Source organism: Dysidea avara, chromosome 4, assembly GCF_963678975.1.
Source record: "Dysidea avara chromosome 4, odDysAvar1.4, whole genome shotgun sequence".
NCBI classification, from domain to species: Eukaryota; Metazoa; Porifera; class Demospongiae; order Dictyoceratida; family Dysideidae; genus Dysidea; species Dysidea avara.
The window spans coordinates 19,885,964-19,905,034 of NC_089275.1; the positions used below are offsets into that span (position 1 = coordinate 19,885,964).

The following is a 19,071-nucleotide window of genomic DNA, read 5'->3' on the forward strand; positions in this document are numbered from 1 at the left end:
GTGACATACCAACCCACTCAAAAAGCATGTCTGTATACTTCTAAAATGACAATGCATGTACTAACTGTAACAATACAATGGTACTTTTCTACATGACTCACACAAAGCAAAAAAGCCTCAGTAAATAAGGGCAAAATAATTTTAGTCCCAATAGATTTAGTTCCATAACAAAATGGAGAAACCTTTATTATGACCATAAATGCTTGTATTAAGTGTCTGAGGTTACATTGATGTAAGGGGTTATGGTTGCTATACAACATTATCTTTTTCATACTTAAAGTTGTTTGGAAAATTCTGGTGGAAATAATAATTTCCTTAATTGAAGCAATTCCACCTCAGCATACTGACTGTTATGACTGACTTTTGTACAAATTAAAATAGTTGAATCATGTAAAAAACAGTGATATCTGTGAGCACATAAGTACCTTAAAGCATATCAATTCCTAGCTTGTGAACAGCTTTAATGTATTTTGAAAATAGGATTCACACAGGATGGCATCAAATCCAAAGCATCATGTTTGCTTATGTACACATGAAGAATAGCAGGCCAAACCTTCTTTAGTTACTAAACAATTACACGTACTTGTATTGTGTATGGTTATTAAATTACTGTACGTAATTACAAACTCACATCTGTAAACACATGTGCTGGGGCAGGATTTATCATAGGATCCCTAAGATACTCATTCCATCTAAACCCTCCGGGATGTCCTATAACAAAAACAACTCTTGTTGACACACACGGCTGTAACATGTTTTACTACATGCTATGAATGAAAGTGTGTACTCTACATTGTGACCAGGGGAAACATTAATCATCTAAATGATGAATGTTGTTATCAAGAGAAATATTAATACAAAAACAGTCCATTGATAACTTAATACCATAACTACACAGTTCTTCTCCCTATAAGTAACATCAGTTTAAGTTGATATGCATTCCAATTTACAAAAAAGTTTGGTTAAAATATATCCAAATGCTATTGGTTGTAATACGTGTAGAGTTTTGCTTTTTTAGACACATGCGGTAGAAATGAGACAGAAGTTTCCTTAAACATAAAAGATTCATTAAGAAGAGGTTTCACCATATCAGGTAGCAATCACCAAACTCTGGATATTTTTTTATTACTCAATATCACTGCAATAATTATTTCATCACGCATGGTGATTTAATTAATTACGAACTAAAGCTAAACAAACAGTGAGAAACGTTGCCTGAACATATTCATTGTAGCAGGACGCATGCAAGGCCTGACTTGCTGGAGTTATAATAACCATTAATGTTGATAATTCTCAACACTATCAAATTAAACCATATAGTTATTCTTTTAACAAAACAACACTGAAATTGAAATTACAACTGTTGGCCACATGTCGGCCTAAACAAACATTTATATTTCTTTAACACTTCATAAACTGCGCGAGAATGGGTCAACAGGACCCCTACAAGCTCCCTACATGTACTGGTGTACTGTATATATAGTGACCAAAACATTTCACAAAATTATTATTTGAAAATTGTCTTGCACAAATGAGGCTGTCAAAAACCTGCAGTCATCTATGAATCAGCTGGATAAACTGGATAAGTAGGTAAGTAAGAATAAATTGCTTTTCTGTAAAACTGTTTCCTATGTGTAAGGTGGACCCACATTAGAACCGGGGCTTTTAAAAGAGATATAGGGAAGAATTTCTGAACTAGTTGTGACTGAGTAGTGTATCACTATTGAGGACTCATTAGGTTCTACTATTGTCTATATAGAGGCTTAGTGCATTAGTATAAGGTAGCACAGATAATTAACTTACCATGGGGAGGCTCAAGTTTCTTGCCATTCTTACCGCACCACATTGGTGGGTGAATGTCAGTAGAGTCTGGAGTGCACCAATAGTTGTAGTCATCAGACCAACCATCAAAGTGTATCAGCATCCTCCTGTTTCTTACATCTGCTATTGTTGCAACACAAGTCAGAGATGGGTATTTCCTGTCCTTCGCTTCTACATGCATCCCTGCCTTAAAATATAGGCTACCTGGTGCAGCTAATTGGTGCTAGAATAAACATACTTAGTAGCTAAGCAATTATTTGTAAATCGGGCACTAAATTTACCTTCTTAAACAAACACTTTGGTGCGGCTTCAGCATTTATCTCTTTCAAGTATTTATTCCACTCAAAGTTGTTAGTACCTGAAAGACAAGTTGTTATGCCCCACAATTAATCTTAGTTCAGGTAATGGGAATAATACAGTACGTACATATGGTATGAACTATGTGCATAGGCTTCCAGGCACATACATCTGTTGGTATGCTGTCTGTGTGGTTACTGGCTACTGGAATTAACTGACACAAACTACAACTGAATCCTAACCTGTAAACCGACACAAAATATTTCTATATTTTGTAACCTGTTTGGAGCAGTTTATACCCATTTTTGGTATACCTCATGACCATGCATGTGATGTGTAGTACTTATGGTAGGATTTGTAATCTGAGGGATCTGTTTGTATTGCACATTAGAATATGGAGAGTAACAGGCTGAAGGTTGCATTAGGTCAGAAACACTAAAAAGGTGGATGTAGTATTACTCTTAAAGGTGATAGGTTGGATTCCAGATTATCATATTAGAAGGTTATCACAGTAATGCAGAACTCATAGGAAATTGGAAGAGTAACTGCTGTTTAAAATAATGTTCACTAACTCCAGGATACAGCAATGACTGCTATGCGTGGAAAGCCAATGAAATGTCAACATGTAATTGTTATTTAATTCAACACAAAGAAGTGGCTAATTTGCATCCATACTCATTCATCGTAGGACACCTGTGGGATTTTTGAGGTCTTTGTAAATGTGCATAACATTTTTGCATATTAAACTGATTCTTTAGACACACTGACCATAATGAACCAGCATTCAATTTATTGTAGACCCAACAAAGGTTGCAAAATATTTTTTGTGCTTCTTCTTTAAAAAATTAAAACTTAAAACATGACACCACAACTGTGGTACCACACGCTTAAGGTGCATCAATGTTTAGAGGAGAATGTACCAGGTTGATTCCCTTCTCATGAGAACAAAAGGGCCTAATTGAGTGTTTCAGACCAAACCAAGCCATACACAGCACGCATGTATGCATGAGGGCTAACTTGGCAAAATTAGCTCAGAGTTTAATGTCAATACCATTACCTTCTTTGCACATTAACTTACATACAAAATACATAAATATTTTGTACAACTTCCACCCATGTCGTCCTGTTATTGTCAAAATGCCAGATGTGCTAAAAAAGCATAATGATATCAAAATTCTAGACAGTGTGAGATTGTTTTTAATACATTTACAGCTGTGATTGTACATTTTCATCAATCAAGGCTTGCATTGTGCTTTTGTTTGTAAATCACTGAGGCATGCCTTAATTAAAGCATTCAACCGTGCAGTGGCGAATCTAGACCTGACCTACGGGGGGCCAAGTAGGAAACAGCATGACTATTGTTGTATGGCTGTAATATAAAGTATAGAATTTCAGGGACTCTGGAGGTGCAAACCCCTGATCAAGGGGGTCTGTGCAACCCCCAGAAGCTGCAGGATTTTTGCAATTTGAAGGCTTGAAAACAACCTAAAATTTATGTTAAAAACAAGAAAAATGCTAAAAATAACAATGCTAATCTATACTGCAACTTTTCCCCAAGATTTTTAAACTTATTTTTTAGCAGGGGGGGCCATGGTTCATGGCCCCCTCTTAGAATCGCCTATGCAACCATGTCATTTCCATAGAAAAGTATGTATGTATGGTTGAGGTTATATCATTTAATACTTGAGAAGTGTTAAGCACGTACTGGAATGAATACTTATTACGTAGTACATTACACACGCTACGACAACAAAGCTACATCATTTCTTTTAACAAGTATGACAAAAAGGTTCAGTCCCAACTAAGGATGATAGTCATTTGTTTGGTTCAGTAACTGATGCCAGAGACACGCAAATGGTACTATACTACCGGTACATTGCGCAGAAACTTTGTAATTATAATTACTACTAAAATATATTTTATGAGGGAATTTCTTCTACTGTAACATGTGTAGGCAAAAAAGGGTTTCTATCTGCCCTTCTTCACTGTAAAAGTTAGTGATACCCTTGATATTAACCATACACATTACTCTTTCTTGACAAGCTTTGTTATCTACTACCCATTCCAAGAACAAGGTACTGTTGACCACACATGATATTTGATCTTCCTGGCTAGCTACTTTTGTCAGGAACTTGTGCAATATTTTAAATTAACACAAAACAAACAACACACAAGAATTTTCCAATAGCGCTTCTTTATAACACTGAAGCAATGTGACACCACCAATACAATAGCCATTATAGTTACGACAATTGAATAATTAAATTTTGGTCAGTGTTTGTTGACAGAATTTTCTAGTGCTCAGCATACCTAAGGTGTCGCATTGTATGACAGACAAAGCTTAGAGCACACGTAACACTTCTTAAGAAAACATACTAGCAGTTCTATGAAATATTATTGTCCATATGTTCCAACTTAAGGTTATCTCCATAGCAAACTCTTTAGTCCTATAATGTAAACATATATTGTCTGTAACCAACCAAGCATAACACTTCCCATTTTAGATTGGATTAATAGGAACTTTGTGACAACCAGATGACCATCTCGGTCTGTTAGTTTCAGTTTGTGTCTACTGTTAATTAGAAGTAAATTGTGCTCAATACAATTATGTATGGTGTACAGGGTCTCAGTTGAATGGACATACTACCTTGACCTAAAAATAGATGAGAACAGGTGTTCAAATTACCATGGTAACTGTTTCAGTCTAAATTGCTATATGGAAACTGCCTTGTTGTATTCATGAGTAGTTAACCTTTCTTTGTAACTCTTTAAGAGATTTTAACCTACTATGATAATTTAACAATTCCTTAGGTTTGTCTAAATGTATTACTGAAATCATAATGACCTTAATAAATTGTACAAAAGAACATATTTTATACAAAATTGCAGATCATCAAAAAGAGGACATGTGTAATACAGGAATGCGTGTTTGTAAAAATTTCCTGTGGATGGGCAGCCCTATAACCACTACCCCCAGCACTTGTTGCCACATGCTGGACAACTGTTAGAGGATTGATTCTGAATTCCTGTGAGGCTTTAGTCTTCTCACAGGTCCAGCAAATTGAAATCATAAAGTACAGCATTGCCAAATCAGTGTTTCCTCTTCCTGAGTCTGGCAGTGTTTGATAGGTGCTCTCTCACACAAAAGCACACATACACAATGTACAATGTAGTACTTGTTTGCAAAGAAAGAACATAATTGAGAATTGATAACATACTGTGTGGGTATATGTAGAGGCAACACCTGAAGCAGTGCAGCCACTAGTATAAATTCCACCTGTGCATGCATGCAATACATCCCCTAATCTCATTGGCCAGTCTAGAACACAAACAAACTGAGTCTGTTACAAAATAATACCAAATATAATTACCCGAGCACCGCAACATTCCCAGTAACACACAATGAAGTCTTCATCATTATGTAGTTGCAGGCTAAGGGTTTGTGTACACAAACATAAAGTCATTCAGGAATTGCAACCTGTGTCACACAACAAATGCATGTAGACGTCATCCTCTACATCCATTGAGTGGCTTTCAAACTATTACCACACCTGGTATATATTATTCAATTATATTTCAAAAATACCATATTTAGTATAAAACGTTATTTTGTAATTTGATCATGGTTAATAAGTGAATAACGAACCATCTGGAAATGTCAAAAATGAGTATTGCCAAGCAGTGAGGCCCAGGATAGAAACGATGAAAACCAACAGTCCTAGCTGTTGAGTAAATAGATACCATTTTTGTAGACAAATAAATAAGATACCCCGTTTGCTGATATACAGATACACACGTGTTTAAGTTTGGTACCTTATCTGGTAATAAATGTCATGAATTTTTAAGACGCACACCTCATATGTACGTGTTCATAAACTATGAACTTTACTTCACACCCTAAGTAGGAATGCATTGGAACAAATCTAATAATAGCTTGTCTCACGGCATTAATTTTAGACCAGAAATATGTGTACAAGAGCTATAATAATGTAGGTTTCAAAGATTCAATCAATTTCAAAATCCTAACTTTGCATTGGAAAATACAGACAAAAAGTGCAAGGAAAATAAATCTTATATTTGAGTAAGTCAAAAGCAATGAAACAAAGGAGGTCATCAACACCTGCAGCTATACCATTGGGTATTTGATTCTGCCTTAAGTCTTATACAGCTGTCAATAGTATAGCCATGATTGAAGTAGAGATTAATGTTCACTAGTATAGCTGCAGGTGTAAACCTTCCTTGTTCCATTGTTTCTATGATCAAATGTAAAATTCCTTAAACTTGTTTGTATAATTTTTTGTAATAATATAACTCATTAATCAAAGGAAAAATGGTACCAGACACATTATAAAATTAACCACATGACTGAACAGGTAACTATCAATTACTAAAATGAGAAGTGGCCATTCCACTTGGTTTTCAGCTTAATCCATCCATCATACAGTGTTACAAACAAAGAACGGTATGAGAAGCACGTCTGCAGTCAATCAAGTCACCCTACGGAAATGAAAGCATTGAAGCCAGGCCATGTTACTGTGAATCAATACTTACGTACACAGCAGTGGAGAAAGAGATGGGACACAAAGGAGGACAAAGGTAAGTATGCATTGTTACTGCTGTGGTTGATGAAAAGGCATGTCTTGGGCCAAAGGAATGCCTACCAGTGAAGAAACCAAGCCTGTAGCCTTAGTTACTTAGTTAGTCAATTGAGTATTCAAGCTGTTATTAAGGAAAAAGTGAGGCTGGTTTTTGGATGATATTTTTGAGCAAGGAAGCCCAAACATCCGTGATCCCTACTATACAGTACTACATCCTTAAATGCTTTGCAAAACTAATGGTACTAGACAGCATAAAGAGGGAATCCTGAAAGGAAACACATTTTATCAGCAGGTAGTAGCTATTTTCACTGGTAACATATAGCAGTTATGATAATTTTTGCGTTTCATGAACGTTTTACTTGTGAATTGTTAGCTAGCGATAAACTGTCGGTGCATACCAAGGATGTGTGATTTTTTTTTCACTTTCAAAATTTTAGTGAAATAAACCATTCGTGGAGGCTATTCCGCAACAGATAGACAAGTTTGGAAATAAATAGGTGTACAAACATGAAAGCAAGCTGAGTAGGAATTTATTATCAAAGAGAAAAATGTTTTTAAATATCCAAAAATTTGAAGAAAATATTTTTTAGTCCTTTCTGTTGTGTGAAGCTATGTATGCATACGCACCTTACCAAATGAATGCGACGTTGTGTTTACACATTTCAGACATACAAATTGGGATACGGTATTATCCATGGACCCCACCTCTCAATAACAAGAATGTGGAAATTTATGGCAAGGAAAGTAAAAGGCTACTGCATATTCAGACTGCACTTCTGGTTGCTAAGAAATTTGAATTACCTTCTAACACTATACAATAGTATTTGTAGTTTAGCACACGCTGACACACGCATTTTGGTAATAGAAGCCTAGTTACAATAGCTCGGTTAAATAATCATGTAAGAGGATATAAAGGAATAAAGCTTTATCAGATTCTGCTTGTCCACTTCTGACTACAATGGACTAACAAATATTACCGGTGATATGTATTTACAAACTAAACTTCCCATGCATGTGCACGTTGACAGGAAAAACAAAACAAAAAAATGATCGCAAAAAAAGCATTAACTTTTGTGGGAGCTGCATCACCAAAACACATCAAACTTTCTCAGCATCAGATCATATGGATTTGCTAGTAAATAATAACATTGGTGTAGTGGTCACAAAAATGTCAATCCAATTAAGAGGTTACACAGGACTTTAAACTATGTCACTATAGAAATACCTTTCCAGATTAGCTACCTGTACCCCTCACCATGTAGTAAGCAGGATAAAGATATGAAATGTACATACTAAGCTAAGGTGTTTTGACAATCTTTAGAGTTCCTACAAATGTTTCCATGACCATATGAACATAGTGAATCATACGTAATACCCCCATATGACTCGTAATACCAACACTTACATGGCTTCAGTGAAAAGATCAAACTCCCAATACATGGCAAGTAATTTTTTTGAAATTTTAGGATAAAGTAGCATATGGTTACACCTTTCCCTACAAGTAGTATGAAATATTGGGGCCACTGTATTAGATGATAGCGGTGCTTTTAACTTAAGTGACTCTTAATTACCACAGCCACTCTATACATTTACACAAGTACATATGTTTGAACAAGTGTTTTATACTAGACCTTTCTCAGGGTACTTATAAGCACCTAAAAAGAGTCTACTGCGTCACACTAATAAACCGCTGGCAACACATTGATATGTTATGGTCTGTTAAAATAATTTTAATTGACAAATGCATTGAGTAAACAGTTTAAGGGGATTTTTCGCCCTAGCACTATACGGTATGTATATGTACTACAGGATTGCATGATTATGCTGGGGCTCACATTAACCATAAGACCAAGAGTACAGAGAATCAAATCACGACAGTAAAGCTAAGGCAATTTTACTTTACTGACTTTTTAAGAGCGATTAATGTTTACGCTAGATAATATTTCTACTTCCCCGAAAGGAGTCTATTACAGATGGATGTTTTTAAATCGACCCTTGTTTACCCACCCTGATGCAAAATGAATTTGAGAAGCTTACATGTATGCTTCAACCCCATAGCCCTATAGATACGTACCTACTCACATCATGCAACAGCAATGTAATGAATTGACAATACTGCAATTTCATTGGACATACCAGTTTTGGTAATGGAGGCACAAGTGCTTAATTCCAGACAGACCAGACCATTTTTGGGGCACTTAAAGGCACCTAAAAGGGTCGGCTGTGCCAGACTAGAGTTTCATTCGTGGAACAGTAGAATTGGTAAAGCTAGTGGATACTGCATGAGGGATGCTGTAATGGAAAAACTGAGGATTGTTCTGCCAACTGCCACTACGCTTTACCATTGCCATAGCCTTGACCACAACATAACTGTCAAAACTCTTCTACTTTACAGCATCCCCATCTCCTCTTTGAAATGTGGTACCCCAGAACAAACATATGACCAACATGCAAAAATCCTCCTCCCTCCTCCCCTTGAAAATTTGGGTTAAAGGTAATTTGTGCCCCTTGAAATTTAGAACTGTGACAATCCACAAAAAACCCACTATATGTGTCCCTCTATGTACATGTATTTACCATGTGGTATTTGTAGCTCCCAGTTATGTGTTTCACACCATCCCATGGGGTGTAGCTCCACGGCATCACATATGCACCAGTAATCATACGCATTTGTCCACCCATCAAAGTGTATCAATACTTCTTCACCTTCTTCTCGAATATTAGATATGGTTGCCACACACACGAAATAAGGAAAACGACGATCTACTGCTTCAAGCCTCATTCCAACCTTAAACTTTTGTGGAGCTTGAGCCACAGCAGCATCTTCAATATCAGATTGGCTTACTTGAGGACCACTTTGAGGGGTTGCACTCCCAAACAACTGATGGTAAGGTGGAGGATGTTCCCCAGATGAGGGAAATGGAGACTGGTACACATTGGGGTAACTCTGGTTAGCTTGTGACAATGGTGGCTGCTGTCCTTGAGGTGGAGACCAAGGTTGTTGTTGTGGTGGTGGCGGTGGTGACCAGCCCTGTTGCTGTGGGGGAGTGGGTGGCCATGGCTGCTGCTGTGGTGACCAGACCTGTTGCTGTCCTTGAGGTGGTGGCCACGGTTGTTGGCCATGAAAAGCAGGTTGTCCATGATAGCCAGGATATTGTTGTACAGGATAACCATGATAAGCAGGATAACCTTGATAAGCAGGATAACCATATGGAGAACCCGTGGGAGGAGGAGGTGACATCATTTGTGGAGCAACAGGTGGTACTGTGGGAGGACCCATCGGGTACTGCTGAGGCAGCATGGGAGCACTAGGTTGTGGTGATGGTCCGGAAACATCAGAAAGCTTCATCTTGTCCACTGAAATGAAAATAACGGTTACGATCATATCAGCTAACAACAACCTATTATGTGTACAATAAAAAAACTATGTACTGAATGAATAAATTGCAAGTGTGTATTTGGTGATTTGAACTTGTGTTTATGCACGTGTTGCCTATGTTACAGAAATATGCATCTGTGCTTCACGACTACAAAGTCACAGCCACTGTTCTGTTAAATTAAAGATGTTTATCAAATACACTACAATGGTTTGGTTACTATGTTACTAATGCTCTCTAATGAGTATTAAGAACAGATCATTAATAGAAGGAAAAGATAACGTGTAATATTACAAGCCTACAAGAAGAATAAACAGTTCACTAATCGGTTTAGTATTGATTTGAAATGTAACACTCTTCAGTATTGATAGTATACGTGAGGTGATATCATTCACAACTTTAGGAGTGTGTATAACAAGTCAGTGTTCAAAGGTTTACTAGCTCTCAGTGTAGTATTTGTTTAGTAGCTGTTTTCAAAATAATGTAATCGTATTCCTTTATTACTAAGTAGTATAGCAACATTATCAATTAACCCATTGTAGTGACATATAGTATCATTCATCGTACAGACTGTGTGATTTGAAATGGCTTCTTCGACACTTAACATAAAGGATATCTAATTACACTGTTTTCATAACTAATTATCTTCAGCACAAGCTGAGGTTTTAGGGTAGCTTTGTAAGTGAATGCATAGTTAAGTCCTACACTACACTGAAACAACAAACCCCGTCAACTTTTTATGTAACTAATAGTGATAGTGTATCCAAAGCAACACATACAAACAATAGCAATGATGGAGTATTGTGTACATAACTTACTCTTAGAGTTAAGGCTGCCATCAGCATCAGATATTATGCCTAAATACACACAGAATCCATATGATGACCATTCTATATAGTGAGTACTGTGTCTTAAATACTAACTTAAGGGATATGTACTTTAATAGAGAATACCAAGCCTTTAACAAATATATAGTAAAACTTGAGGATTGTCAAAAGAAAAAAGTTCTGAGCATTAGATGTGTATCTGGATAGAGTAAATATACAGTGTTTACATCCCATGTACTGTCAATGAGCATACACAGACTAGAAAAACCACACATAAATATAGCTAAATTGTAAGTGCTACTTGCAGATAATACACCGTAACCAGTAATTAAATTATTGATAGAACACATGTGTTCATTCAATAATTGTCTATACCTTTTCCTTTTAAGCCGTCAATAAGTTTAGTCAATGAAGTCTTATAGTCATTATCGGGCTTAAACATTATCCAATTAATTCCGGCGATCACGTACTTCACACCTCTGGCCGTCTCAGTAATATTAAAGTTGACATCTTGAAGGAAAACTGGAAAGATTGGTTTTCCATCCGTGTTTGCCACATACATCTCATTGGAACAATATCGTGATGCCAAGTACTTCTGCGTAATCACGACTATCATTGCCTTGCTGTTCTCTATGGCAGTCCCGATTGATGCATGCCAATCACTGCCGGCTGGTATGTCATCAATATCAAGCCAGACCCTATAGGGTAATGCATTTGATATGTACAACTTATAAAGGTATTACATACCCCAGTGCAAGTGGTTTAAAATTCAATGTGTGCTCACAACTGATTTTCCAAATGTAAAAAAATGGGTGCTTAATTATGTGCAAGAATTTTAAATATGAGTACACATGATATTCAAATAATTTCTTCATGTTATTTCACCTCTAAACTACATAGGGAACAACTGTAGTACACAAGCACGGGCCATATATTCATTGGTGTACGTGGGAAATCATCTTCATTGACACTGTACAGGTTTCTATATCTACACAGATTCACAATAAGACATTGCAGTTTTCATCATTTCCATTCATAGAAAACTGATGAATATAAGACATTGTACACACATATACACAACTGCAGCAAGAGCAAACGTGCACACCACATGCCACGTGCATTCCAAGTCAATTAGAACTAGTTAATTAATAACAGTCTCTGAACTATCACAAACAAATTTGTGTATTATAATGTGATAAACTGACATGCATAATTGAACTTTTACCGTACACAACATGCACAGCTGGGTTTGTTTGTTTGACTCACAAGCTGTCACTGACAAGGTACTATTATATACCTAATGTGGGCACAAACTCGGTATCTTAGTGATATCAACGTGTTTTGCTTATCCAGTGTATTTTCATGCAAAAACAAAACAAAAAAGTATTGTAGAAGTCCTACATTTCCGCAAGCTGGGCAGTCACTAAAGAGTGTACACACATTACTTTAAAGAGAGAAAAATGTTTATACACAAACTTTAGTACTCCATAAATATTAGCCAGACAGAACTCCCTTAAGTTGGGGGTTTATGACACAACAACCAACTAATTTAACATCACATACTTATACCATGCTTAAACAAATCATACGAATGGAAACACGTTTATGTAGAGTGTTTGCACACTTATCATATTATTTATATCCTATCCTTGAGAGATGAGTGTCTTTAGCATATGATGCAATAAAGGAAAGGTGCATGTGAAGTGAATGAATGTAAGTGGGTATACAACGTTTCATTGTTTCTGTTCCTAAAGTTGTTAATTTTTTACCAGTAGCTACTGCATGCAGGCAATATTAATTTCAGTAGTACAGTGTAAGTATATAAGTACATAGTGTAGTTAAAATTAAACATCATTGTGCACCATTCTGATAAATACATTAACATAATTATGTTGTATGACACATTTATACATAAGTTATTATAGTCCGCATGTATTCTATAGGGTATCTGTTTGAGTGTTTTCCCTCTACAATACTTGTAATTGACAAAATTAACTATCCAACATTATTAGCACCTCTTATTAAATTACCTCCGAATAATTGTGTTATAGTTCAGTTAAACTTCACACCAACGCTTGTACCATTAAGAACACGGTAGTGACAGCCATTACTGTATATAGCACACTAATTTCTTATATCTACAAAATGCTTATACTCAATCCTTGGCTATGTATATTATGGTTTTCTAAACAGTAAATAGACTAGGACTGTCTCCCACAGAACCAAAACCATACAAAGATTTGCCTGTGTGGGTATTAACCATACAAATTCGAGTAACTTGTGTAATTATTAACAAAGCACATAGTGTCATCATGCACCGGTATCAACAAGGACATCCCATCTTCAACAACGTCACAAATTAGGGTAATGGATTACTACTCAAGCAGTAACACTTGGTAACCTAATGGATGATTTAGAGGAACACCTGTGTATGTGTGTGTACTATTGATCATCTCAGTTGGTCAGCAGCTGATCACACATGTATGGTAGCTAACTTGTGACACAGTCCACTAAGTGTGACCTCGAGTTGCACACTGCTACCGATTTGAAAACAGAAGACACAGACATTCTGCAACCACTCAGCAACAATGTCACAAAGGAGGTCTAATTTCTCAGATCTTGGATCCATTTGTGTACAGATTTTAATGTAGTGTTTAAATATTACAGTCACATCTCTTTAGCATACATATAGCACAAAAGTCTAATGGGATGAATTTAGAAGAATTTGACAATTTGCTTCAGTTCATCAAAATTTCCCCTTAATATTTTACATAAAATGTCACTTGTCACTTATATGTCATATGTCACTTATAGTCACTTAAGATAAATTAAATGAAAGGATTTATTAATGACTAATTTTTGCAACCTCATATGCTATGTACCTCTGAACAGAAGCCACTTCCTTTGCTAGCTTGGCATATGATAATTTAATCATAAAGTTAATTTCATTTCTATGGCTAGCTATTTACCATTGATAAGCAAAGACAAATGTTCATCAACTAAAAGCCATACCACTACCTCTAATACATTATGAATATTTGAATGCTTCATCCAAAAGGTGAATATACTTAGTAACTAGCTGTGCAGTATTATATCACATCAATAATTTAAACCCATCATATGTATCAGTGTCTTAAGTCTGCAAAGTGTCTTAGCTATGTAGGACCTGAAAGTGTTAAGCCATGCAAGTGAACACTATACCTTTACATCTAGCTACTTAAGTACTTGGAGGGGAATGTGGTTGACTTCACATAGTAACCAACTTGTTAAGCACTTTGTAGTAGTCACCCTGCTGTTAAGGTCACAAATTTTAGTAGACCCGAATCATTTTGTGTGTGTATGTTATGTGCGTGTGTGTGTGTGTTGTGTCTGTGTGTGTAGTTGTGTACGTATGTGTGTAGTTGTGTACGTATGTGTGTCTGTGTAGTTGTGTGCGTGTCTGTCTGTCTGTGTGTGTGCACGTGTGTGTGTGTGTGTGAGAGAGAGAGAGAAAGAGTTGTGTACCTATTGATAGGTAACATTTCCAGTTGATTTTCATTAATTTAATAAGGAATAACCACATCAGCCGACCTATCATGTTGCAATACAATTATTCAGCTTGTTACCATCACTTATGACCGATGATGCGTAGTTTTGTCATCAGTGATACAATCATCACTGCACACTAAGCACTAATTATCTATAGTACATACAATGATGAGTCATTTCCCATATAGGGGATGTTTCATCGGATATAAAACCTTACAATGATCATAATTTCTTCGAAGGAACATGTTAAGTTTCATTTCCTTCCTTCTAGTATTGCATTGGTCGGTCACAACTTTGTAACTGTAAGCCTTTGTTACGGAAGACAACATTATATAATCTATAGCTTGTACTAAAGCAGGACCCCTGGCCTTCAATGTAGAATAAGCCTATCTGTCCTTTGATCCAAATGTTAAAGTCGACTGAATCAAAAATACCACTCTATCAGTGAGCTAGGTATGTAATTTAAACATATTTTGGTCATTGGTTAATTTATTTGTTAAGCAACAAGTGTTCTTTTATTGGTTTATTATAGAACTCAGTGTTTCTTAGTTGTGTGACACAGTACAGCTAGTGTTTCCAACAACTCAAAAGTGTCTTTCTATTCTAATAAGCAAATATGAACAACAGAAATGCACCTGTTTCTCTATAACAGTCAAACAACAAAATTTATGTGTATGCATGCAATAGGGATGATATTTTGACACGTGGCATACAACATGAAATAGATTGGAGCCCAAAAAAAAATCGTGCTCCAAAAATGCACCGCTAAATGCTCTTGCAAAACCTTATAATGAAAGCAATATGTATGTATGTGCAGCCACTGATTAAATCAAGTGTTATGAATCTTCACTAGAAAACTGATATGGGATAACCTGTTAAAGAAACCATGAAACAACTGTACAGAAAAGCCACTAGTTAATAGTAATTCCCTTTACAATCCACCTGTTTAACAAAACCACCTATCTACATATGAAGGCTAAGCTTAGTGAGCCTATTGAGGCTCCTCCCTAGTTGAATTCAAGTAAAAAATAAAAGAAGACACAGTTTACTACAAGCAGATTTACAAGTAGCTATAGAATTGGTGGGTGACCTCATTGATATATTTATGGACCTCATTGATATATTTATGGACCTCACAGCTACATTTACACTGTGGCTTTCACAATGATGTAGCATGGTTAAGGTCATGAAGTATACAGTACTTTAGGTAAGTCTACCAAAGTGGATATGGATAAGTCTAAACTTTGTCTATCAAATAACAAGTTACTAATATATGGTTGCAACAGGGTCCTGTTATTCAAGGTTTCACTGGTGGGAATTTTTTCCATAAAACCCAATAAAAATTGCATACTGAGTCCCTAAAAATGTTAAGTTTGGTACTTTTCTTTTTTTCTTTCTTTTTCATATTTTCACGAATGAAATCTTATGAAATAACTTTTCATTGGTTGGTTCTATATGAAAATATGAAAATAAAAGTACCATACTATAAGACCTTGTAAACATTTCAAGGCTAGTGCAAAATATTTATTTGGTTCATGGACAAAACCCCAGTAGGATGTGTTTATTTCTTTCCACAATTATTCTTATGACAAAACTTCAGCAGACACATTGAGATATGGATAAGTGATTTGTATTAATACTCACAACAGCCAGCCATTATAGTGGAGAACACTTAGTAATGTCTTACCACAATCTTTTATAGCTTCAGATTAAATTACTTCCGTTTTCATATTACCTTTTGAGTGAAGCTCTCCAAATGCATATGTGACCGGGTCTTGGAAAACCTACCTTTTGGGCACAAGCAAAATTTTTGGAAAACTTAAATGAAAATTTTAACAATTTTTTTTTTTAATTAAGTTTTTTGCACAGTTAGATAAAGCAACTATTAAACTTTCCTGCTATGAAGTTTCACACCCAAAGCTAGGAGATATGGATGATTATATCAGACCATGTAGTAATTTCACATGCGTGGGATACCAATTGACTTACAAATTGAGTGATTTGTTCAGGTGCTGGAATGGTTAAAACTAAGTCTTAGACAATGATACATTGCATTTAATTGCGGAAAAGTACCAAGAATACTTCATTGAACTATCAAAATCTCTTTAAAGTATTTTAGATGGTAGGAATGAAATTATTGGTAAACAAGTGATTTGTTACCATTTGTCACCCTAGATATCAAGCTAAAATTTAAAACAAAATAGATAAACACCCACTACCTCATTTAAAGCTATAAAACAGAAAATTGACCAATGTGTCAAAAGGGTAGGTTTTCCAAGATCAGGTCACACATGAGCTAAACTAAAATGGACTATCCATTTTTCATTAACACTCTTTTTGATTGCATACATTATCTATATACATACGTATGTAATAATACTGTACATATGTGTACACACACACACACACACACACACACACACACACACACACACACACACACACACACACACACACACACACACACACACACACACACACACACACACACACACACACACACACACACACACACACACACACACACACACACACACACACACACACACACACACACACACACACTGTACCTAAACCCAGCATTGATGAGGTCTAATTTCAACTGCTGCACAAACTTATTAGTTTCAACTGCTGCACAAACTTATTAGTTTCTGGGTCCCGGCCATAGCTCATAAATATAAAATCCTGTGACATTGCTTATCATCAAGTCTCTGACAGCTCACCTATACACCAGATGCACACACACAAAACAGGTAACTGGCAAATTGTACCACTCTGTACCACAAAGCCAAATAACACAACAAGGGTTGTTATAATAATCAAAACACTGTGATATGATAAACTGAGCTGTTACCATGGCAGAATGTGACAAGGAAAAGTCATTTAGCTCTTCTAGAAATACAGTTAATGACAGCTAATGATCTTAATGCACACTTTGTCAATGACTGTTTATCAGTGAGCCAGTAACAACTGAAGCTTGAGCATGACAATGTAAGCCATCTCAAGACCCCACTGTATATCACAGCTTCATTCTAGACAAGAGCTGAAGATGATACTAGTATAATTACTACACAAATCATATAAAAATAGGAAATAAAACAAGAACTTACTTCAGACTCCATTTTTGTGCATAGGTACATGATACATTGATGTGTTACTAAAATGTGCCCTTATACGTATGTGTACATATTTGGACATGTTTTAGTTTTGCACAATATGGACGTATTAATTTCTTTGTATTGCATAGTTATACTATGAGTTTCCCATCTAAAACCGTAAATATGATTTTCAATTATGGCTATATTGTTGATAGCCAAGGCAAGTAGCTACAGTACAAACTTGATAATAATTTTTTCCCACACCATTGAGAATTAGTCACTAAAACATAAGTGAGATGTACAGTACTACAATACTAATATCATTTCAAGAATCTGTTGCTAATGGTGACTGTTGCTAATGGTGACTGTTGCTAATGGTGACAGTTGCTAATGGTGACTGTTGCTAATGGTGACAGTTGCCTATGAAATCAACAAACTTCATTATGAAAATAGCTTAGTCCAATATTTTTGTTGGAAGATGGTGGAAGAAAATCTTTTTTTAATAAACAAAGCACAGCAGATTTCCTCCTTCTATCATTAAGTTTGCATGGCAAAATAATTTTTAACACATGTAGGTGCATCCCTAGAAATGGGCACATAAAATTGCAAAGGAAAGCTACATAAGATGTACAGATAGGGAAAAACCCATAGTTGTGATTAGTAAGAATATATGTAGCTACATGATAAGGTTTCACTAGTGATAACTGCACCATAAAAACACAAAACAAAATAGTTCTTACTCAATTAATAAACACAATGAATTCCCTTACTGAAATAACATATAGTAACATAATGTGTACAACAAGTACATAGCTACATGCACAAATGCATGTGTGGTGAATGGGCTGCATATATACTGTAGGGAAAGTTGGACAATCTGAAAGTACATAGTTAATAGACATTTATCCCACAAAAATATTGGTTTCAAGGCAAAAGGCATGAGTAATTCCTTAAACCTATGTGCATGTAGACTTCTGGTCACTATGATTACTATAGTAAAATGTTTGCAGCAAGTTTGCCAGGAAGTTATGTGGATAGCCCGAGGGATAGCCCTTAATTACCTACTTTAACTATGTGTATTCATGGAACTAACCAGCTAGGGTGGTCTGGAGGCATCCCCTCTTCAAAGAAACATTAGACAAGTAGTTATCATAAGACAAGATGTGAAGAAGATTAAATTGTGGACTGTACTATTTTCATTGAATCCCAACAAAAGACAACAGTTTCCACAGGCAAATGTCCCCCTCCAGTGCTGGTTGTGCACAATCTGTGCGTGTGTGTGTGTGCGTGTATGCATGTGTGTTTGTATGCACGTGTGTGTTTGTGTGTGTATAGATCATACAGTCAATTTGTACACATTTTCCCATGTTAGTACGTGACATAACAATAATAAGCACACATGTAGTTCTTCATATATCGTCAGAAAATTATGATGATTTCCTATTATCAAAGAAACCAAGGTTACAAAATGTCAATTACATTAAGTTGGTATGAAGCCTAAAAACCATTTCAGATAAACACAAAT

At 35.9% G+C, this 19,071-nt stretch overlaps 1 protein-coding gene and 1 long non-coding RNA gene across 3 annotated transcripts in view; one reads left to right on the top strand and one right to left on the bottom strand.

Annotated features, from left to right (window-relative positions):
- LOC136254135 (uncharacterized) overlaps positions 1–10,181 on the top strand; it is a 23,107-nt gene extending 12,926 nt beyond the window's left edge. For both annotated transcript variants that reach the window (XR_010700334.1, XR_010700333.1), the window contains exon 6: positions 9,441–10,181. This is a non-coding gene — a long non-coding RNA (uncharacterized lncRNA). The remainder of the gene's footprint in view (positions 1–9,440) is intronic.
- The window catches only part of LOC136254132 (MBT domain-containing protein 1-like), a 19,601-nt gene extending 2,533 nt beyond the window's left edge, over positions 1–17,068 (bottom strand). The window contains exons 1-7 of the mRNA XM_066046805.1: positions 17,019–17,068; positions 11,296–11,618; positions 10,912–10,950; positions 9,294–10,073; positions 2,103–2,179; positions 1,804–2,044; positions 632–711 (exon numbers count right to left, since the gene is read on the bottom strand). Of these exons, the coding sequence (XP_065902877.1) occupies positions 632–711; positions 1,804–2,044; positions 2,103–2,179; positions 9,294–10,073; positions 10,912–10,950; positions 11,296–11,536 (1,458 nt within the window). The 5' untranslated portion in view covers positions 11,537–11,618; positions 17,019–17,068. The remainder of the gene's footprint in view (positions 1–631; positions 712–1,803; positions 2,045–2,102; positions 2,180–9,293; positions 10,074–10,911; positions 10,951–11,295; positions 11,619–17,018) is intronic.
- Positions 17,069–19,071: the final 2,003 nt, after the last annotated feature.